The sequence below is a fragment of the Arachis ipaensis genome, chromosome B5, assembly GCF_059453495.1.
Source record: "Arachis ipaensis isolate K30076 ecotype BB chromosome B5, ASM5945349v1, whole genome shotgun sequence".
Taxonomy (NCBI): Eukaryota; Viridiplantae; Streptophyta; class Magnoliopsida; order Fabales; family Fabaceae; genus Arachis; species Arachis ipaensis.
The window spans coordinates 120,026,044-120,049,808 of NC_142440.1; the positions used below are offsets into that span (position 1 = coordinate 120,026,044).

At 36.9% G+C, this 23,765-nt stretch overlaps 1 protein-coding gene and 1 non-coding gene across 2 annotated transcripts; both read left to right on the top strand.

Moving 5' to 3' along the window:
* The first annotated feature begins 342 nt into the window (after nt 1–342).
* On the top strand, nt 343–446 carry LOC148565576 (small nucleolar RNA R71). The gene has a single exon (XR_015884949.1). It is a non-coding gene; the product is annotated as a small nucleolar RNA R71 (small nucleolar RNA).
* An 11,110-nt stretch (nt 447–11,556) lies between these two features.
* Nucleotides 11,557–22,543, top strand: LOC107643780 (receptor-like protein 4). The gene is made up of 9 exons (XM_016347520.3): nt 11,557–11,957; nt 12,069–13,154; nt 13,598–13,748; nt 14,482–14,553; nt 15,351–15,419; nt 16,334–16,402; nt 17,987–18,064; nt 18,713–18,918; nt 21,809–22,543. Exons 1-9 carry the CDS (start codon nt 11,837–11,839, stop codon nt 21,916–21,918), a joined length of 1,962 nt encoding a protein of 653 aa, XP_016203006.1. The 5' UTR covers nt 11,557–11,836; the 3' UTR covers nt 21,919–22,543.
* The last annotated feature ends 1,222 nt before the right edge of the window (nt 22,544–23,765 follow it).

Sequence of the window (23,765 nt, forward strand, 5' to 3'; positions counted from 1 at the left end):
TCTCAGGGTCATAAGCTTCTCCTTCAGGGGAGGCTTCTTTAGTACTGCCTGATGCAGTTTCTATTTTAGTCAGACTCTGAGAAATCATATTGACTTGCTGAGTCAATATTTTGTTCTGAGCTAATATGGCATTCAGAGTATCAATCTCCAGAACTCCTTTCTTCTGAGTTGTCCCATTATTCACAGGATTTCTTTCAGAAGTGTACATGAACAATGAGTTCTTGGGCTTCTGCAGGCATCTTCTTCAGATGAAGAGATCCACCAGCAGAGTGATCCAGTGACATCTTGGACAATTCAGACAGACCATCATAGAATATACATATGATGCTCCATTCTGAAAACATGTCAGAAGGACACCTTCTGATTAATTGCTTGTATCTTTCCCAAGCTTCATAGAGGGATTCACCTTCCTTCTGTCTGAAGGTTTGGACTTCCACTCTAAGCTTACTCAATTTTTGAGGTGGAAAGAATTTAACCAAGAAAGCATTGACCAACTTTTCCCAAGAGTTCAGGCTATCTTTAGGTTGTGAGTCCAACCATGTCCTAGCTCTGTCTCTTATAGCAAAGGGGAAAAGCATAAGCCTGTAGACCTCGAGATTAACCCCATTGGTCTTGACAGTGTCACAGATTTGCAAGAATTCAGCTAAAAATTGATGAGGATCTTCCAATAGAAGTCCATGAAACTTGCAATTCTACTGCATTAGAGAAACTAATTGAGGCTTAAGCTCAAAGTTATTTGCTCTAATTCTAGGAATTGAGATGCTCCTTCCACAGAAGTCAGAAGAGGGTGCAATAAAGTCACCAAGCATCTTCCTTGCATCTCCACCATTATTGTTGGGTTCGGCCATCTCTTCTTCTTTTTCGAAAAATTATGTCAGGTCCTCTCCAGAGTGTTGTGCTTTAGCTTCTCTTAGCTTCCTCTTTAGAGTCTTTTCAGGTTCCAGATCAGCTTCAACAAGAATGTTCTTATCCTTGTTCCTGCTCATATGAAAAAGAAGAGAACAGAAAAGAAGAGGAATCCTCTATGTCACAGTATAGATATTCCTTTATGTGAGTAGAAGAAGAGAAGAGTAGAAAAATGAGAAGAGAAAAATTCGAACACAGAGAGGGAGAGAGGGTTCGAATTTTAAGAAGAAGAGAAGTGTTAGTGATTAAATAAATAAATAGAAAGAGATGAGAGAGAGAGTTTTCGAAAATAATTAAAAAGAAAAGAAAAATATTTTTATTTTTATTTTAATTATTAGTTAAAATTCGAAATTATTAAAAGGAATAAAATAAAATAAAATTTAAAATAATTAGTTAATTAAAAAGAAATTTTAAAAAAGTGGTGAGGAGTTTTCAAAAATTAGAGAGAGAAAAGTAGTTAGGTAGTTTTGAAGAAGATATGAATTAGTAAAACAAGCAAAAAGTCAAGTAGTTAATTGAAAAAGATTTGAAAATCAATTTTGAAAAGATAAGAAGTAACAAAAGATTTTGAAATTAAATTTTGAAAAAGATATGATTGAAATTTATTTTGAAAAAGAAAATTAAAAAAGATTTGATTTTGAAAATTAAAGTTGATTACTTGACTAACAAGAAACTAAAAGATATGATTTTGGAATTTAAAGATTGATCATTTCTTAATAGGCAAGTAACAACTTGAAATTTTTGAATCAAAACATTAAATGCTAGTAATAAATTCGAAAATATGAAATAAAAATAAGAAAAAGATTTTGAAAATTAATTTTTTTAAAGTTTTCAAAAATACTAAAAAAATGAAAAAGATTTGATTTTTGAAAAAATTTTGAAAAGATAGGATTTTTAAATTGAAAATTTGACTTGACTCATATGAAACAACTAAATTTTAAAAATTTTTGACTAAGTCAATCCAAAATTTCGAAATTTATAAGAAGAATAAGGGAAAAATATTTTTTTTTATTTTTGAATTTTTAATGAGGAGAGAGAAAAACAACTAAAAGACACAGGACATAAAAATTTAAGATCAAAACAAAAATGCATGCAAGAACACTTTGAATGTCAAGATGAACACCAAGAACACTTTGAATGTCAAGATGAACACCAAGAACTTATTTTTGAAAAATTTTTAAGAAAAGAAACACATGCAAGACACCAAACTTAAAAATTTTTAAACTTTAGACAATAATAATTCAAGAATGCATATGAAAAACAAGAAAAGACGCAAAACAAGAAAATGTAAAGATCAAACAAAGACAATCATCAAGAACAACTTGAAGGTCATGAAAAACACATGCATGAATTTTTTGAAAATTTAAAGAAAGATTAAAGCATGCAATTGACACCAAACTTAAAATTTGACACTAGACTCAAACAAGAAACATAAAATTTTTGGTTTTTATGGTTTTATTAAATTTTTTTGGATTTTTCAAAAATTAATCAGGAAAAGAAAATAAAGAAATTCAAAATTTTTAATAAGAATTCCAAGAATCATGCAATGTTAGTCTAAGGCTTCGATCCAAAAATTTAGACATGGCTTAATAGCCAGCCAAGCTTTATGTGAAAGATTCGGTCCAAAAGATTAGACATGGCTAATGGCCAGCCAAGCTTCAGCAGAGCATTACATACAACAGCCAAATTGATGGGAATCAAAAAGCTCCTGCAATGATAAGTTGAAGCCTCGGTCCAAAAAAATTTAGACATGGCTTGACAGCCAGCCAGGCTTCAACAGATCATGATGAAACTCTAGAATTCATTCTTAAAAATTTTGAAGAACAAAATAAAATAAATTTTTAATTTTTTTTTGAATTTTTTTTCGAAAATAATAATAAAAAGCTTAAAAATAAAATAAAATTACCTAATCTGAGCAACAAGATGAACCGTCAGTTGTCCAAACTCGAACAATCCCCAGCAACGGCGCCAAAAACTTGGTAGGCGAAATCGTGATCTCAACACTTCTTCACAACTCCGCGTAACTAACCAGCAAGTGCACTGGGTCGTCCAAGTAATAAATCTTACGTGAGTAAGGGTTGATCCCACGGAGATTGTCGGCTTGAAGCAAGCTATGGTCATCCTTGTAAATCTCAGTCAGGCATATTCAAATGGTTATGAGGTTTTAACAATTAAAATATAAATAAAATATAAAATAAGATAAAGTTACTTAAGTAATTCACTGGTAGGAATTTTAGATAAGCGTATGGATATGCTTTGTTGCTTCTGAACCTCTGCTTTCCTATTGCCTTCTTCCAACCATGCATTATCTCCTTCCATGGCAAGCTGTAAGATCCTCTCGGATGAAAACAAATCCATATGCACTGTCACCGCATGGCTAATCATCTGTCGGTTCCCACTAGCGTCGGAATAGGACCATTGTCCTTTTGCACACTGTTACTGCGCCCAAAATTCGCAAGTTTGAAGCTTGTCACAGTCATCCCTTCTCAGATCCTACTCGGAATACCATAGACAAGGTTTAGACTTTCCGGATCTCAGGAATGCTGCCAATGGTTCTAGCCTATACCACGAAGATACTAATCTCACAGACTCGGTCTGTGTATTAGATATCTAAGAGAATATACTCCAGCTGTCGTCCAATGACTACGTTGAACATCATGTAGATCACTTTGTGGTTGTCAGGCACGCGTTCTTGGCTAAGCGAGTAACGAAGATTGGGTGATTGTCACGGGTCACCCCTTCATTCTGACTTAACTGAATTAAGAACAAGAGTATATCTTGGAGAGAAAGTAGGCGTGAATTGAAGGAAAAACAGTAGTAATTGCATTAATTCATGAAGAACAGCAGAGCTCCACACCTTAATCTATGGAGTGTAGAAACTCTACCGTGGAAAATACAAAAGTGAAAAAGGTCTAGGCATGGCCGTGAGGCCAGCCTCCAAACGTGTACAATGATAAAAGATATTCCAAAGGATGTCAAAATATTAACAAAAGACGTAAAATAAATCTCTAAAAGTAGTTTTTATACTAAACTAGTAGCCTAGGGTTACAGAAATTAAGTAACTAAGTGCAGATAGTGCAAAAATTCACTTCTGGAGCTCACTTGGTGTGTGCTTGGACTTAGCATTGAGCTTCACATGTGCATAGGCTATTCCTGGAGTTAAACGCTAGCTTTGGTGCCAGTTTGGGCGTTTAACTCCAATTCTGGTGCCAGTTTGGGTGTTTTACGCCAAGATGTTTTAGGCTGAGTTTGAACGCTAGTTTGGGCCATCAAATCTCGGGAAAAGTATGGACTATTATATATTACTGGAAAGTCCAGGATGTCTACTTTCCAACTCAATTGAGAGCGCACCAATTGGGCTTCTATAGCTCCAGAAAATCCACTTTGAATGCAAGGAGGTCAGAATCCAACAGCATTTGGAGTCCTTTTTCAGCCTCTGAATCAGATTTTTGCTCAGGTCCCTCAATTTCAATCAGAAAATACCTGAAATCATAGAAAAACACACAAACTCATAGTAAAGTCCAAAAATGTGACTTTTGAATAAAAACTAATAAAAATATAATAAAAAGTAACTAAAAACTATGTAAAAACAATGCCAAAAAGGGTATAAATTATCCGCTCATCAGTGGCCTACCATGCTTCTGAGTGGTATGATCAGTAGAGCTCTTGGTTTAGGGAGGGATACTGGATATCCATTCAACCGTGCTTAGATTATTGGGGCAGGATGTGTTTGATAACCCCAGGCTGTTGGACTTACCGGGAGACGTGCAACCTTCTGCCAGCCAGCCGAAGGACATCTCTGACCATCGTTGATGGGCTAGGGAGGTTCAGGCAGACACTCAAAGGCCTACCAAGAGAGAGAGAGAGAGAGAGGGAGAGAGAGAGAGAGAGAGAGAGAGAGAGAGAGAGAGAGAGAGAGAGAGAGAGAGAGAGAGAGAGGTCAAAGGGTGCGGAGGAGCTGCAGGACACCGGAGGGATATGATTAGGCCTCGTAGGGAGCTCTTGGACGTGGAGTCTGAGGAGAAGGCAAAATATCACTGACATGAGGAGCACGTGATATCCCAGATGACCAGGGTGACTCACCCCCTTCTCCACCACCGCCGCCAGCCCTTCCTCCACCTCCACCACTAGATTTGCCTTCAGGGTCAGGCTCATAGGTAGTTCAGGATGATTGGGATGTTTTCCCTTAGTTGGCATGACCTCGGTGCATCTAGCAGTCGTCACGAGGCATCGATAGTCGACGAGATAGACTTTAAGGAGGCTTTCCATATTCAAACCACTAACTAGCCCACCATGCAGCGCATTGCGAAGTAGTTCCGCACAGGTCGTGAGTAGAGCATGGGTCAGCCACAACATCATTCTATACAGGTTCTGGCATTTCATACAGCACACACTTCCGACCTGGTGTCAGTATGTGACACTGCCTTTGGTGGATTACGGCCTATTGATGACGGCATCCCAGCCAATGCTTGCACCACCTGTTGCTCCACCTCACCTGCCTCAGTATTAGTCGGTAACCTACTCAGAGAGTTACGGTATCCCACATCATCCGCTCCCACACAGTTGCCTCATTAGGCATAGGATGCCTCTCGTCACCCACAACCTCCTGCGGACCAATGTCCTAGCAGACCTCACCGACAGGCACAGCCTCTGCCATGTGGCACCGGACATCGCCTACATTTTCCACCGGGTGATCACCATTAATGACATTGTTATTACTTTTGTATTTTGTTATTCCACATGTTACCATTGATGTACTTTGATACACTATCCATGTTGTAATTTGGAACTCTATTTATGTTATATTTCGGTATGCTATTTATGGTCTTCTTAAATGTGGTTATGTGTTGTAGTTTAACCTTTAGAATTCAAATCGAACATAAACGCCTAAATCGTGGATATTAATAAAATTCGAGTACAAAATACATTTAGTGAAAATATCACAAAGTGAACCATGACATGATGAACAACATAAACACATGACCAATGCAAAACAACAACCTCAACAAATACATACAAACTAGCGACCGTAAACTAAGCCTCGTCCGTCGGCTGGTTTGCACAACCTTTTTGAGTATGACCGATTTGCCTGCAGAGACAACACCGTTTCTCTTAGCGCTCGTCCTCATCCATCTCATTACGAAACCTAGTGGAAATAGGTCTTTCAGTAGACTTCCTGCGCATGACACAGTTAGGACGAAGTCGTGTTCCATACCACTCCAGCCAAAGCTTCTCATCTGATATCAGGGGGAAATTCTGCCTTATACACCTTGATTACAACTTGTTGTAGGTACACCGGATGGACGTGTGGACCCATTCAACACTTGTGGCGACACAGGCGGCAAGCGCATGACGACATGGAAAATAGAGTGACTGAAAAATGCCATAATCACACATGTTAGCCGTCAAGCGAACACGGAATGCCCCTTGCGACCAACCCTCAAAAGGCTCTAACTCCTCAACCAAGAACACTGAAGCCCATCTGTCGCAGTGAATGACACGCATCGAAAAGATTCTTTCTCTGTTCTTCTGAATAGCAGCTATCAGCCATGATGAGAATTGATTTCCCGCCACTAGTTGTGCATGTGCCTCCCATCCCTTCCTGACGAACAACTACTGCAGCCTCTTGTAGGTGCATCGCATGATGGCTGAAATCGGTAAATAGTGTGTACCCTTAAGCACAGCATTTCATGCACTTAGAGAGGTTTGTCGTCATGTGCCCAAACTAGCAGCCACTATCGTAGTGTTGTAACGAGATCTCTTTGTTGAATCTACAAGCCCAATTCGCCATCTCCCTTGACAAACCCCTCAATGCATCCATGTACCGCTCGTACCCAGTCTTGCTTGGACTGTAAGCAGCATTTATGAGATACCGCTTTCCCTCGGCAAATTTGAAATGAGACATAAAGTTCATCGCCATGTGTTAGACACAGTAAGCATGAATGCTCTAGGAGGATGCTAACCACTAACGTCAGCTCTCAATGCAGCCTTGATCGCTTGGGATCTATCAGAAATAATCAACAGGTCTTCCTACGGGGTAACGTGTCACCTCAGATTGGTAAGGAAGAAAGACCATGATTCCTCGTCTCAAACTCAACAATTGCAAAGGCTACAGGAAGGATATTATTGTTACCGTCTTTTACCACTGCAATAAGCAAAACACCACCATACTTGCCATACAGATGTGTGCCATAGACAGAGACAAACGGCTTAAAATGTTTGAAAGCCTCCACACAAGCAGCAAATGTCCAAAATACCTTTATCAAACATATTGCAATCACGCACCATAAGGTGTCCATCATAGTACGGTACAATGATCTCACATATCATTCCAGAATAATAACTTTTTAGTGCTTGCAGCAACCTCGACACTTTATTGTATGAATCCTCTCAATCATTATATTTATGCGCAATTGCCTTTTGCTTCGCCATCCAGACCTTTCTATACGAGGTTTTAAGTGATAGCTTTGCCTAACTGTATCTTGAAGGACATAGATGCTGACAGGATGCGCTGAATTGTATCAACAAGAGGATGACATGGCAGATGAGAGTATAAGGATGTGCACGGATCGGGTTATTTCGGATTTGGGGTGAAATTAGAATCGAATCAATTGAATTGTAATCGGTTCGGATTGGTTTGGATTTACGTTTTTTGTGTATACCCAAACCAAACCAAACCGATTAAGAACGGATTGGTTTGGTTTGAGTAATTGGGTACCCGATAAAACAGAAATTCATAAAAAATAAAAAAATGAAAATTTTATTTTAAAAATCCTGCAAATATAATAATTAATAAACATGTAAAATCAATAAACAAGTCAATAATATGCTAAAAATAATAAAATATCCATAATAATCCACAATTATAGCTAAATACTTAAGTCATTATCATAAATAATTAGTAAAAGTTATATATATTTTAAATTTATATATATTTTTAATTTAATTAATAAAGGGTTCGGGTCTACGGGTTGGTTTGGGTTCCGCACACCCATAACCATTACCCGAACCAATTAACAGAGAGTGTCATTAGTTTGATTTGCGTTGTACCCGATTATCCATTGGTTTCAGAACCAATTTAATTGGTTCGGTTCGGGTTCGGACGGGTAATCGGGTACCCGATACCCGTGAACACCCTTAGATGAGACTGTTGTCCAACTGTCGATGGTCCTGAGACATGGTGGGTGCTAAACACGTGTGTGCTCCTCCCATCCTACATACCTCCCTAACGAAACAGAACAACCATGGTTCACATGTACAACAAGCATAACAATGATAACTGAGAATATAAAACACAATTAAACTTGAACTTATTAATATCTGAAATTCTTTCGAAGAGCAACACAGAGACTCCAAGGGCAGCTTGCTTCATATTGTAGGCGATGTACATGGTACTTTAATCGATCTGAATCCGCAACTCGGTACTCAGCACTTTTGTGAATGTTGTAATTCTTCACGCGCCTGCAATACTGCATCTCTACTTTTGAATCTGGGGCCATCCCGAAACTTGACACCACCATATAAGTTGTAAACGTCTTCACCGGTGTTGAAAAATGGATTTTTCTCTTACATTGCATCCACATCCAATGTGTGATAGTGACTGGGTACAGATGACAATGCCGGAATTGGGTTCGGGGGAGGCAGAAGATACCAACATGATGGCTCGACCGGGATTTCCAGTACAAACTCCTCATCGTCATCATCTTCAGAAGAACCACTCTCGTTGCTATCCGCAAATACTCCTCGTCTGAGTCCTCACCGTCAACGTCCATCTTTTCCACTGGACGAGCAACGTGTAGCGATGGTGGTGCGAGAGGTAGGTCATCCTGCACAAAGTTCGATTGTCCAGATCCACCACCACCGATATCACCGATTTTTGCAGAAAGCTCTATCACTTGTTCGGCCATGATTCTCCTATGGATGTCAAACATCAGGCACACATGCTCATCGCCATGGAGCAAAAACAGACGAAACCGAAAAACTCTATTTCCCATCGGTGCTAGCAACCTATACCCCATGCTTCCAATCTCTTTTCTCCCGCTACCACTGACGCTACTTAATATCAAACTCTTTAGCTCGGACAAAGAACTTACTCACCGGGTGATAAACCATTATTTTATGGTCTATATTGTGTTTAATTGTGTGGTTTTATCGAATCTTTACCCACTTATTCATTATATTAGCATGTATTTACGATTCCTTCCCAAAATTACTCCATGGTTGAACACTACTTTCTAGAGATTTTTAATTATGTATTTTAATTCTCCTTTATTCCATTCGATGCCGTGATCTGTGTGTTAAGTGTTTTAGGCTTTATAGGGCATGAATGACTTGGAGATTGGAAAGGAAGCTTGCAAAAATGGAAGGAACACAAGAAATTGAGGAGATGACCAGTGAGAAGCGACGCGGACACATGGCTCACGCGACCGCGCGAATTAGAGGAAATTGCAGTGACGCGCTCGGGTGCCTGACGCGAACGCATGGATTGGAAACTGCACAAGTGACGCGAATGCGTGGACGACGCGCACGCGTGGCAAGGCAAAACGCTGGATGACGCGATAGCATGACGTGCGCGATCTGCAGAATTTGCTGGGGGCGATTTTGGGCCCTGTTTTGACTTAGTTTTCGGCCCAAAAAAGCAGATTAGAGCCAGAGAACATGCAGAGACCAAGGGACAACATTCATTTTGTATAATTTTAGTTTTAGATCTGATTTTACTCCTCCTCTAGGTTTTCTCTCTACACATTCATAGTTTTTAAGAATTTGGTTTTATTGCTTTTTGGATTGGGATATTGAGAAGAGTTATTACCTCCGTCAAGACTTCATCATTCTAGTTTGTTTCCTTACTTGCCACTTACTCTTTTATATCCTTAATTTATTCAGAGTTACTATTGGATTATTTTTAGAATTTATTAATACAAGAACTATTTTTATTTTTAATTGATCCTTTTGATTATGATTTATCATGTCTTGCTTTAATTCCCTTTCTTATTTCGTGAATTTTACAATCATAATGAGCGAGTAGTTCCATAACTTGATTGGGAGTCGGTTGAAAGAAGGACCTTAAGTTGGAATGCTCAAGAGTAAAATTATAGTTGGGTTTAGCGTTGGGTCGCCCTCTAATCACTGACACTAGTCCTTCCCAAGGGAGAGAATTAGAACTTGTGAATAGAAACTGACTTCCAACTTGCTTAACTTTCCTTTATCTGGTAAAGGATAACTGAGCAGGCAACCTTCAATTATCACTTTGATCTTGGGGAAAACTCCAACAAGGATAGGACTTCCGACTAATCTACTCCTGGTCAAGATTCTTATTTAAATTACACAAATTCTCTGATTTTAATTTTCTGTCTATCAAACTCAACCCCTTTTGGAAAATATCTGATTAATAAAATAGCACACCTTTCTGCAACTCGTTGGGAGACGATCTGGGATTCATACTCCCAGTATTTTAATTCTAATTTTGTGACAACCCCTTCTAAATTGATAAGCGGATTTTTGGTTGGTTAAGAACTATGCTTGCAACGTATCTCTTATAATAATTTCTTAACACGCCAGTTTTCGCCACGTCACTGGGTACGCAACAGAATGTGATTCTCACACTCAAATATCATCCCATTATTACTATTTCTCATGTGGCAATTGGGATACACACTTACAACCAAATATCCACTACTACTAGATATTTTGACTTATTTTTGGAAGAAAAAGACAGAGAAAAAGCAGTGAAATATTTGCGGAGAATATAAAGAGTTGCATATCCTTTTATAGCTGCTGAACATTTGTCATAACATATCTCGTTTACACTGTAAACGAAATAATACTACAATGTAAACGAAATATGCACATCAATGTTATGTGATTTTATCTTGTTTAGAGTGTTAACGAGATTCGTGTAGTATTGTTTCGTTTATACTGTAAATGAAATAAAATTTTCGATGTATTTTAGTAAAAACGCTACAAATTATTTATTGTGGTAAATAAAATATTTATTTTAAAAAAACCGTAATTTGCGCACTAGCATTTCCATATTCTTCTACATTTGCATATGGAGTTTGCTCGTTTTATCCTATTATCGGTTATGAATAATAACTAATAAGCGTTTTCAATGTCTATGCATGGTTGTTGTTTAGGGGTAGCAATATGTACCCTACATGCGGGTATTCAATTCGGCCCCACCTGGTTAGGTAGGGTTGCCAACCCGATCCGCAGCGGGTAGAGTAGGGTGCAGGTAGGGTAGGGTGCGGGTTGTGCCTCAACTTTACCTGACCAACCCACACTCTATATATGTATATGTTATATACTTACATAAAAATATGTTTTAAGTGGATGTTGAATCAAAAACCTCTCACTAAATGTAAAAGATCCTTAGCCATTAAAAAAAAATCATTAATTGATAATTTAATATTTTTTTTTACATAAAAATTAGTTCTATTTTAAATTATCATCAAATTATATAATAATAGTGTATCTTTTCTGTAACTTGCTGGTAAGGTCAGATATTTGCAGATTAAGAGCGGATTGAGTTATAGTTGAGAGAGTAAAGTTGACTTTATATAAAAATTTTAACCTACACATAAAATTAGAGTTAAATCCAATAACGTTAAAGTTGAATCCAAATCCTATGATATCCTACCATTGCCACCCCTATTGTTGCTGGAAAATCTTACCCCTCCCTTGGATTTTGGCTCACTTATCACTATCAGTTCTCTCTCTTTGAACTCACTCAACCCACCGAGTCTCTGACAGAAAGTCACAGCTCACAACACAGACACACCCCGGTTCTCTTTCTTCTTGGATCTACACTCCACTCCATTATTGCCTCTCCGCACTTACCTTACCTTTCCCATTTGGAATTGGCCCCCCTTCTAACTGTCTCACTAGAATAAACGCCCACACTCATTCATACAAATACTGAAATACAAATACAATGTCCCTCACTCTCCCTCTTCTCCTCCTCCTCCTCCTCCTCCTAACCACGATTATCACAACCACCACCACTACCCCTCTCCCCTCTCCCTCTCCCTCTCCCTCTTCTTCCTATCCTTATGGTAAGAAACATGCATCTCCCTCCACACAAACTCACTCATTCTCATAACTAATAATATTCCAATCTGATTCACTCTCATTCTCTGATAAGAATAATAATATAATAATTGCAGGTTTCTCTTACCACATCGACTGCGGCAGTCCCACTAACACCACCGACCCTTTCAACACCACTTGGCTCTCCGACCGCTACTTCTCCGGTGGCGCCACTTCAATCGTCTCGGAGCCCCTCCTCTTCCAGCACCCTCACGAGAAGACCCTCCGCTTCTTCCCAACCTCCTCCGGCAAAAAGAACTGCTACACCCTCCCACTCCCTCCTTCCTCTTCTACTTCCTCTGCTCACCGCCGCTTCCTCCTGCGCACCTTCGTCGTATACGACAACTACGACGGCAAGGCCCACCCTCCCTCCTTCGACGTCTCCGTCCGCTCCACCATCGTCTTCTCCTGGCGCTCCCCCTGGCCAAGCTCCCTCTCCCGCCGCGGCGCCTACTCCGACCTCCTCGCCTCTTCTCCCTCCGACGCCGACGCCGTCCCCGTCTGCTTCTACAGCTTCGCCACTGATCCCCCCGTCATCTCCTCTCTCGAGCTATTCTCTGTCGATCCGAATTCCTACGACGCCGCTTCCACCGCTACCACCGACATTGTTCTAGTCAACTATGGCCGCCTCTCTTGCGGCTCCGGTCAGTGGGGCCCGGGCTTCAGTGCAGATTCCGACCGATTTGGCCGGTCCTGGCAGGCCGATTCTGACTACAGGACCGCCAATTCCGACAAATTTGTGGCGGTTTCCACCAAGTACGGCATCAAAGGCACCGACCAGAAGCCAAATTACTTCCCGGAGAAGCTGTACCAGACTGCGGTGACAACGGCGGAGGAAGAGGGGGGAGTAATTGAGTACGAATTGAGCGTGGATGCGAAGCTTGATTACCTTCTGTGGCTGCATTTTGCGGAGATTGAAGGGAAGGTGCGGAAGGCGGGGGAGAGAGTGTTCGATGTGTGGGTCAACGGCGAGAATTTGACTAGGATTGACATATACCGCAGCGTTGGCGGTTTTGCGGCGTACACGTGGCATCACACGGTGAAGAATTTGAGTAGCAGTGCTCTGAGCGTGAAGTTCAAGGGTGTGAAGGGTGCGCCTCTCATCTGTGGGGTTGAGAATTACGCTCTTGTCCCTAATGATCCTTCCACTGTTCCCCAACAAGGTAGAGTTTTGATTCGTTGATCTTGTTGAAATTTAGAAATGTCCTTTGTTTTTTTTCCTTTTGTGTTGATAATGTTGTGCAAATTTGGAAACTTTCTTGCTAGAAAGGAATGATTCTGGATTTTCCTGAAATATAGCTACTAATTATGTTTCGTGAATCTAGTGCAAATATAGTTACCAATTACATAGGTGGCTGTTGTGTTTTTACTTTTGATGTTCTTTTTTGGTAATAATTCTAGTAATTCATCATATTATTTTGATTTTTTTTATTTTAATTTTTTATATCACTGGGTAATTAGAAAGGAGAACAAGGTCAATATATTTTTTGATTGAACCGCAACACCGTAAGAATTTTGGTCAACGATATGTGCTGGGGGTTTTCATTTTTGTTTTTCTCCTTCACTTTCAGTTTTATGATATTCTGTTTATTTGTTTGTTTGGCAGCGGTTGCCATGAAAGCATTGAAAGATTCACTTCGGATTCCAGAGAGGATGGGTTGGAATGGTGATCCATGTGCACCTACTAATTGGGATGCATGGGAGGGAGTTACCTGCCGTATGAGTAAGGATAACACTGGTCTCGTGATAAGTCAAATGTAAGTATTCTTCCTTTTTCAGTTCTTTTAAATTTTAACTAATGTAATTCAGCTTCTAATTTAATTAGCTAATGTTTCTTCGTACATCATATACATGATATCTTGAAAGATTTCTTAACAATAATCTGCATTCCATTTCATTTTCACACTTTAAGTGTACAGCTAATGGTAAGGTAGGTAGCCTCCATGTGCTAATTCTGCTAATGGTATATGTGAATGTATTCGTCATGTCTTGCAGCCATCATTTTTATCAGAGGTTTCATAAGTCTTAGTCATTCTTTGTACAAAACTAGAAAAAGGTATTTTCCTAACAAAAACATTATCCTGCCAACAAACTTTTGGGCTTATCAAGACTCCTTCCCATTAAACATAAAAGGTTGCTTGGCGGTGGATTATGGGTCCAACTGGAAAGAAGAAAGGGTAAAAAGGTGGAGGTGAGGATAGATTTCGATTATTGTTCAGGGAATAGTCCTTATCCCTTGATGTAATTTCTTAATTTTACAAAAAATGCTACATGGGATGATGAAAATTTCGTACGAACTGCATGAACAAGAATGCTACCCGATAAAAATTAAGCACAATTAGTAAGAACTGAAATTTTGGTAATCAGGTAAGGATGGGTTTATCATTATTCGAGCTACATTTCACATTTGAAATTCGAGTAAAAAGTCTTTCCCCTTATTAATAAACCCTAAAACTTTTGACCTTATCTTTGTTTCACTTGTCATTTCAGAGATCTGGGCAGTCAAGGCTTGAAAGGGGACATAAGTGACCAGATTAGTCTTTTGTCAGACTTGGTAAGCCTGTAAGTATCAACAGCCCAACATATGCTTAGACATCTTTGTACAATGTGGCTTAGCTTTGTTGATGTTAGCAAGCATTGTATTATAGTAGTTAATCTCGTGAGATCCTAGCGAGGTTCCCATCCCATCCCAGTGAGAATCTGCAGCGATATTATATGGGATCTCAGCTTTCATGTCCTAGCCGGGATCCAGTAGAAAAATATGCTAATTGACATAGGTCTATACATTTTCTCCCTTGCTTTGAAATAATCTGACTGTTGTTTTGTTATAGCAGATATAAGAGTCTGCACTTTACAATTATTATCTTGTTTTTGTTATATTTTGTTCCTTGTGCAGTCAATCATAACAATATGAATGCTATTTTGAAAATGAATGGCTTTGGTACTATCACCCATAGTTTCATTCCATCTGGTGGCTACAGTATTTATGTTATAATATGCTAAACGGTGTTGACGGAGTAACACCTCTACATTTTGAACAAACACCGACTAGTGCAACAATTTAACTGCATTATGCTTAAGCTCTTCTTATTTTCTCTTGTTCTTAACATCATTATTAGAATTCCATAACTATATGCTAGTGTGAACCTCAAATCTTATACCCCATTTCATGAATTATGAATTGTAATAAAGTGTTCTTTCTACATATATTGGCCATAATTTTTTATTCATATGCTCCTATACAGATGTAGTATATCATCATTCATCAAGCTTATGCTTCCAGCATGTGTTGTCCTAGACAGATATAGTCATGTTTTTATTGGTACTAATTATCTGGCAATCTCTATTTAATTTTACAGGAACCTGAGTTCTAATTCTTTGATGGGTGAAATACCTAATGGACTAGGCCAAAAGTCGCTGATACACCTGTAAGTTATTTACAGAACTCTACTGAGCAGAGTACTTTGTTTGATTACTTCATTCATGTGCACTTCTCATCCCTCATTGTAATCAGAGCCTATATTTTTCTGTCACATTCAAATTCTGAGGACATCCATTGGTGATATATATATATATATATATATATATATATATATATATATATATATATATATATTCTGAAGGTCTTTACAGTTTCACCTGATTTTTCAGTAGGTCCCATAGTTTAGAAGTTTGTATTTAAGTCTCTGCATTTAGCATTTTTTCTGCAACCAAGTCGTTACATTGAACCACCATTACAAAAAAAGTTTCTAGTAATGCTGTAATACACATATAAAGTCAAGTGACACATTTTAGACTTTTTACTGATCTAAACTGTTCAATTATATAAAACAGAAATCTATCATTAAAACTAGCATATATTATTTTACCCCCTACCCTACAGTTAATGTGGTTTACTTCAGACAGCCAATTACCCTCTTCATCCTCTCTCTCTCTTTCTCTCATGAATGCAACTTCCCTAACTACCACTACGCACACCACAACCGCTGTAAACTAGTCACTGAACCTGCTATCTTGGGTTCTTTCGGGTTTAGGGGAATGAACTGAAGCCATGCTGAAGAGTGATGGATTGATAAAAGAGAAGGTGGGTTTATACAAGGGGTATTTGTCCGCCAAAAGGAGCATCTTGTTTTAACTAATGTTTTTATAATGATAGGACCTTCATGAAGTTTTTTGTACAATACAGACACTTAATTATAAATTTTTAACTACAGGGACCTGTTTGAAAATTGAGTGAAATTGGCCTCCAAGGTAATTAAACCAAAATATTTGGAGTAGATATTAGCCTTCAGCTGTCTGATTTATTTTGTATTTTATTTGTTCTCTGCGATGCATGTTGTAGGGATCTGTCCAACAATCAGTTGACGGGCTCCATACCAGATAGTATAGCTTCATCTAGTTTGAAACTTGTGTAAGTATGTGCTATTTTATTTACGTTGCTCACTTTTTTAGTATCATCATTATATCAAACCCTGAAATCTTCTCCTTTGGATGAGTTTTTTTTTTAATTCATCTTTTTGGGGGTAAAGAGAAGTGACGGGCGTATTGACCATGCCTAGTTTTGGTATCAAAGAAGTTCACTGGGAGTAGGCTACACAATGTGATGCCAGAGCATCTCAGATGGCTTGCCAATGCTGTATGATGGTACTTAAAGATTGTCAACGAAGTGGGAATTAATAATGGGAATTAAACCTAAGATACATAAGTGCTTTGATCTTCATCAGTTGAGCCTACTCTATTGTCTCCGTGCTTTTATTGTGTGTGTGTCATGATTTGCATCACGTTCATGTTTAATATAATATGGTTTCAATGAACCCTTCTTATTTATTTCATTTATTTAATAAATTTCCTTGAAGGGGAGCCTTGGAGCAACGGTTGAGGTATTAGCCATTGATGCAATTATTAGGTTATGCTGTTTACATTCCAACCTTTTTGGATGCGGCTCTCCTCTAGACCTTGCATTAATGTGATACTTGGGCACCAGGATGCACTTTATCTAATAAAGTTTCTTAAATGCGTGTTTAGATATCATTAAGTTGCAAGAAAAAAAATTCTTTTAATAAAAAAAATCTTTTTAAAAATTTTAGTATGTTTGGCTAAACTAAATATTATGTTTTCTTTCTTTTTCATTTATATCTTAAAGATCTTCAATGCAACTTCTTTTCTTTGATGTTTACATTTTACAATACTGCGTTAGTTTGTACAGCAACAACGATATTTAAAGGGAAGAGACTGCTGTACTTAATTGAAAAATGACTTGCTATTTTAGTTTTGATTCTCATATAATAGATGTAAGGTTTGGGATTGTTGGTCACGGGAAAGCCACGGAGGGAAAAGAAAAGGTTAAATTGATATGGTAATCCTACAATAAACAACTCAGGTTTTGAGAAAATTTACTCATAGATTGGCCTCTCTTTTGAAAATTACAACCAAGTGTTATGTTACCAAAGGGGTCTCCTAGATGGACTTAGTGGTACAATTGAAGTGTATCAAAAAGAAAAGGTCTGACAGACCTATCTAAAATAAGGTTATGTATAATTATTTCTCCAAGAATTTTCTTTGGCATACTTTATATCCTTTTATCTAAGTTCTACCTGGATATTGCTTTTCCAGTATAAACTTTGGCCTGATTACTGCCTTTGCAGCAGAGTTAGAGCTACCTTATCATATTAAGAAAAGCTGCCACATATTTGTAAAGAAAGGGTTAGTCAGCAGTGCTTTAAACTAAATCTTAGTATGAGTATGGTGAGAATGAAAAGCAATATCCTGTGTTTAACTTTGCTTAGTCCTTAATTAAGCTGATTTTGGGTGTTACAAGCTAAGACCATTCTATGTATATATTCCCATTAAGGAGAGGATGGACAATTAATACTTAATCTCTACTACAGTCTTAAATGGTTGTCTTTTCATCCAGGAGACTCTTTTTTTGCTCAATTAAGTTATCTATTTATTTATTATTCATTTATTTTTTTCATAATCCATTCTATCATGACAGGCTATTGAATGGTAACTTATTGGAAGGACGAGTGCCGGAGGAACTTTATTCGATTGGTGTCCATGGTGGAGCTATTGAGTATGTCACTTTAATCTGATAGCCTTTCTATCAAGTTCTGCATAATGCTATTTAACATATGTAAACAATTCTATCTTTTACTATATCTGTATGTTTTTGTAATCTGGAAGAAGAGCCACATAATCCCTTCTAGTCTTGAGTATCCTCTGACATCAGCATTGAATGCTAAACTTAGCTAAATGGACACCGCCATTGCCCAATGTTGGCTATATGGCCATTTTGGTGTTAGCCTGAAGTGAATTTGATGAGTTGCAAGATCACTTTTTAAACTGAATTTACCCTCTTTAAAATAAGAAGAAAAAAAATGACTAGCTTCACCAAAAAAAAAAAAAAAAAAAAAAAAAACTACAGAAAAAGTTGAAAAAGAACAGGCCTTTTTTAAATGGGGGAGTACTTGGAATTGTGCGTCTATGAAGAATACGGATAAAATTTGTATTTTGCAATCCATTGAGACATGGAGACTTCTTTGATACCCTGATCATCGTAATACTCTTTGATTAATCAGTGGCTCACAGTCATGAAGCTACCAGAAATAATCAATTATTTATTTTGGAGGTTGGGGGAGGGGTGGGGGGAAATTGAACTTTAAACCCATTTAGAAATAATGTTTACACACGTTTTTTTTTTGTTTGATTGTTTTTGGCTCAGTCTCTCCAGCAACAAAGGTTTGTGCGGTGTTCCAACCTTGCCATCCTGTCCTATATTTTGGGAGAATGGAAGGTTATCTACTCAGGGTAAAATTGCAATAGGCTTGTCATGCTTTTTTGTTTTCTGTGTGGTGGTGCTGCTGGTCTTTGTCTTCATCAGGAGGAGAAGAAATGATTATGACTTTGCTCTGCCTCATGAATTAACATGTAAGTCTAATTTTAACGAGATTCTTCCATCTAGCTTTAATGTTTTTGGGGACGCTAACTATGGTATCTGTTCCTCTGCCAAGCTTGTTTCCTTGGTTTTGTTTTGTTCTTGTTTGTGTGTGTGCGTGCGTTTTTCATTTTTTTTTTTTTTTGTGTTTTTACACATGAGAACTCAGGTAAAATTTATACTCACTCTTACCCTGCAACCAACATACCTAACAGATAAAAAAGTGAGGGAATATTTACACAGGATTAGAGGATACGGTCCAGTCCTTAAAGAGAACCGGTAAAGAAAAGGAAACCAATAAAAATAAAACGGGGGAATGAGCTCTCAAATCCCAGAAAAAGATTTGTTGGTGCTTCATTGTTTTGCACTAATGTTGCACACTTGCACAATTAGAATGACAGTTGGATCATAGGCTGAGATTTGATGGCTCTTAAGTGGTGACACTTATTCCTCACATTTTGGTTTCAATTTTATGTATTTGTTTTCTATCTAGTACATTGATCCTAAATATTATTCAAAATTATTGTCATTGCTCCCCCTTTTTCTTTCCTCCTATGAAATTGAGGACGTTAATATGGTGGAAAGGAGGTTGAATCGAGAATGTTCTCTTGCCAAGACTTCGGCATTTAATGCTGGACAATGTAATCGCTGTATTACACTTGTGGTTAGTTCTCCAACAGGTGGTGCAATATTCTTGGAAGGAGCACTTAAAGATTGATAAGAGTAGTGTAGCCATAACTGAATTAGTTGAGCAAGAGAATGGTTAGTGAGCTCACATAGTTAGTTAGAGTATCACTAGTCTCTCCTTTGTAATCAGATTAATCATTCATGCAATTGAGATACTTTACTTCCTTTCCAAGAAACTTACAATTCTGTGATTCATCTCTGATCAAGATCATACACTTGCTGATTCATATATTCAACTCTTGAAATCTAACAAAGATCATCTCATATGGGACTCATCAAAGCTTCATGAGTTTGTTTTTGTCACCTGATAAGCTGGATGCAAATCAGATTGGGATTTTCATGTTGCTTCTTGCTACTTTTGTGATAATTTAGTGAAATAGAGGACGTTAATATGGTGGAAAAGAGAGAAGTAACGAAAAAAAAAAAAAGTGGAGTAATGATAAATCACACATAAAGCTGGGTTCAAAATGTGAGAAATAGGGGCCATTAATTAACAGCCTTTAGATCTCCAAACTTATGCTTTAACGGTTACTGTAATTGCACACCATCATTAGTGCAAAAAAGAACCAATGAATCTTTTACCGTCAATCCTTTTGCATATGTTAAATGATTAGATTGGGTAGTGATCACTACAAATATGTTATGAAAAGGACGACTCCCATAACAAATAGAGGGGTAAAAAACTTGATTAAAGACAGACATTCCTTCTCAACCACAACAAACATCAGAAGCAAAGTCTTATCCATAGGTGATATCTGTTACATGGATTAAATAATGCTATTGTGTCCTATCATATGTCATCTTTCAAGTGAAACTGTTTACATATAAATCTCTTTTGACCATCTTGTACATGGTTCGTTTAGGTCTTCTTCCATCTTTTGCCACTTATCTATCTTCTATTTGAGTCACCCTCTTAATTGAATACTCTACCAATCTTCTCTGCACATGTCTGAAACACCTAACACGGGATTCTACCATTTATGCAACAATAGGTGTTATTCCAACTTTTTCTTCTTATATCCTCATTCATTATTCTTTCCATATGTATTTGGCCGCTCATTCATCTAAGCATCTTCATCTTTTCCACACTAAGATATAGATTATTTTGTAGATAAATGATAATATCTTGATATTTTATAGATATCAAAGTACAAACTATTTTTTCAAAATATTTTTAATATCTTTTTTAATTATATAAGGAATTTTAGATATTTTGTATTAATAATTAAAAATGCATAATATTTCTATAAACATTTCAAGAATATAGGTCAAGAATAAGCTTTAATATGCCGGCAAAATTGGAATAAGTTATGAATTTACACATATTAGTCCCTCGAAAGAAAAATTTAGAAACACTTTTATCCTATTTGTTGTTACAAAGGATTCTTCTAGAATTTAGATTTATTTTCTTATTGAAGATTGAAGAGGACTCTATTCGAATATTATGTTACCTATTTGTTAGTTCAATAGCTAGAAAAGTCTCTCTCTCTCTCTCTCTCTCTCTCTCTCTCTCTCTCTCTCTCTCTATATATATATATATATAACACCTGCTTCAAGAGTATGACTTACTTTCAGTGTAACTCTGTGCTTAGAAAAGAATGTTTGTGATAAAAAATGCATAATAGGTTTGTGATTCCAGATCCACTATCAAAGCCACCAGAAATACTTACAACTGTTGCTAGATTTCTTAGCTGGGATTCTTGTTGTTCCCTGATCTCTTAGTTTCTTGCACATATTTTCTACAATCTTTTACTGAACTGTTACTACTTCATGCTTTGATATTTGACATGCATGACCTGAATTTTCAACATTGTGCATTGTCAACTATCTTCAAAGTAGAAGCCATCTAAAGTACACTTTTACCGAATTGTATTGTCTTCAAATGAAAATGTTAAGCCATCTAAAAATGATTGATTTGACAGAGCTTGGTATATCTATTCAGTTTTACTATTTTGATGACTCTCCAACCAATCAACTTATCAACCACCCCTGTGGAATGTGATTACAGACACAAAAAAATAAATAGTAAAATAAGATAAAATAAAATAAGCCCCTGCAAAATCACATCACACGGGATTTGTGAGTAGTTGTTTGGATTGTTGTCAAAGTGAGTCGCAGAAATAGCATTAGTGATATCTTTTATTTCTTTAATCAATCCTATTCTAACTGTTGACTATTATGTTGTTTCTTTTGCAGCATTAGCCGCCAAGAGAAACAGATACCAGAGGCAAAAGTCATTGATGCTTCTTGAGATGGAGAGTCAACATGCCAAGGGATTGGTAGCCTCACCCTACACTCAACAATAACCCTTTCCAAATGAAATTGCCCAAGGAAGGATTGATTTTCATATTTTTCGGCTAAACATACACACCAACACAGCCTATGGGAGATTGAAAGCCTTACTCCATCAATCGTTGGCCACGATGTGACTAAACATGCGGCTTTCGAATAACCAAAAAAAAAAAAAAAAATGGCTCTGGGATTTGCCTTTCCCGTTTCACTGTCTCATCAAGGATTCTAGAATCCACTTGTTATATATGTGTTGCTTTGTGTCACATTTTTTTGACCAATCACATGAAGGCATATTATATACAATATTATATTGCCTTTTATGTCAATACCCGTCTACTGCTTCTGCTGAATGTGTAATGGGAACAAACAAAAAGTTTAAGCATCTATGGATGAAATTTGACCAAGTTAGAGTCCATTCTTTTTTTTATACTCATTTGATCTGTGTAGCTACTAGATTTTTCTTTTTTTATTAATTGTGAATTTGTGATGTAATTGTCTTTTTTTATTAATTGTGAATTTGTGATGTAATTGTGTAGCTAAAGTAGCAGTGACTGGATTTTGTTGTACGATGTATTTTAAGCTTCTGTTATAGTAAATAAAGCTAACGGAGAAATCTCAATACATTTCTTTGAGATAAAACTTAGAGTTTGATTTGCTGAAGATTCGAGGTATAATTCTTGAGTTTTTTTGGGATTTTACTGAGGTAGCATTATGCTAAGATATATACTCACATGTAATGTCTTATCGGTAAGGTTATAAAAATTTGATAAGTAGAAGTTTAAAAGTTCAATTGAAATTCAATTTAAGTATAATAAAATAATATATTTATATATAAAATGTATAATTTAAAAAAATTGATTGTTTATTTATTATTTTAAATCGGTTAATTATTAAGTTTGATTGGTTATAGACTTTTTTTTTTTTTTAAATTTTTGATCAAATTTTTGTCAAACATTTTTATTTTGAACCGGACTCAATTAGAGGTTAGTATATACTTGGGGGATGTCTCTCTCCCCCAAAATTAAAAATTTAAGTGTATAAAAGCCTTTACTTTTTAGGTTAGCTATCCTAATTTTAATTTTTTTCATTTTTCTAGGGTTATATTTTTCATATTGGCCATTTTTAAAAAATGCTCTAGCTTTGTCCTTAACCAGACTGGTCTAGTGGTTGATTTTATATTCAGTGGATTGAATATATTCCTCTTCATCCAAACAATTAAAGGAAAAATAAACTTCCACTCCACTTTTTTTTCTCTTCCTTTCATCTTTTTCACTTAGTTCCATCCATCCAAACAAAGCCTTAGAGAGAAGTATGTTCCACATGTGGAGAGGATTGGTGTGATGGCTATGGTTCAATTATTTTCTTGTAATTTGTTTAAGGTTATTGAGTCACATAGTACAATGTTAAGTGTTAACTAGCCATTTAGAGTTAATAATTAAATTAGTCTCTGAAAGATAAGCCATTCTTTAAATTCGTTCCTAAAAGATTTTTTCAATTAAATTGGTCTTTCAAAGATTACGAATTAATCATATTTGTCCTTCAGTTACTCTACTCACAATTTTCGTCAACGATTGATGATGTGAAATATTAACTAATAGCATACATGACACATACCATGTTCAATTAGACGTTGACTAAATATGTTTACGAAAATTTATCAATTTAGTCACTAGGTCATATTGGAAATAGAATTTTTGTAATTGGAGAAAATGACTAAATTAATAAATTTTCATAAACATATTTGGTCAATATCCAATTAGATATATCATGTATTATATATGTTATCAATTAACGTTTTACACTATCAATCTTTAAAGAAAATTGTTAATAGAGTGACTGGAAGACAAATATGATTAATTCA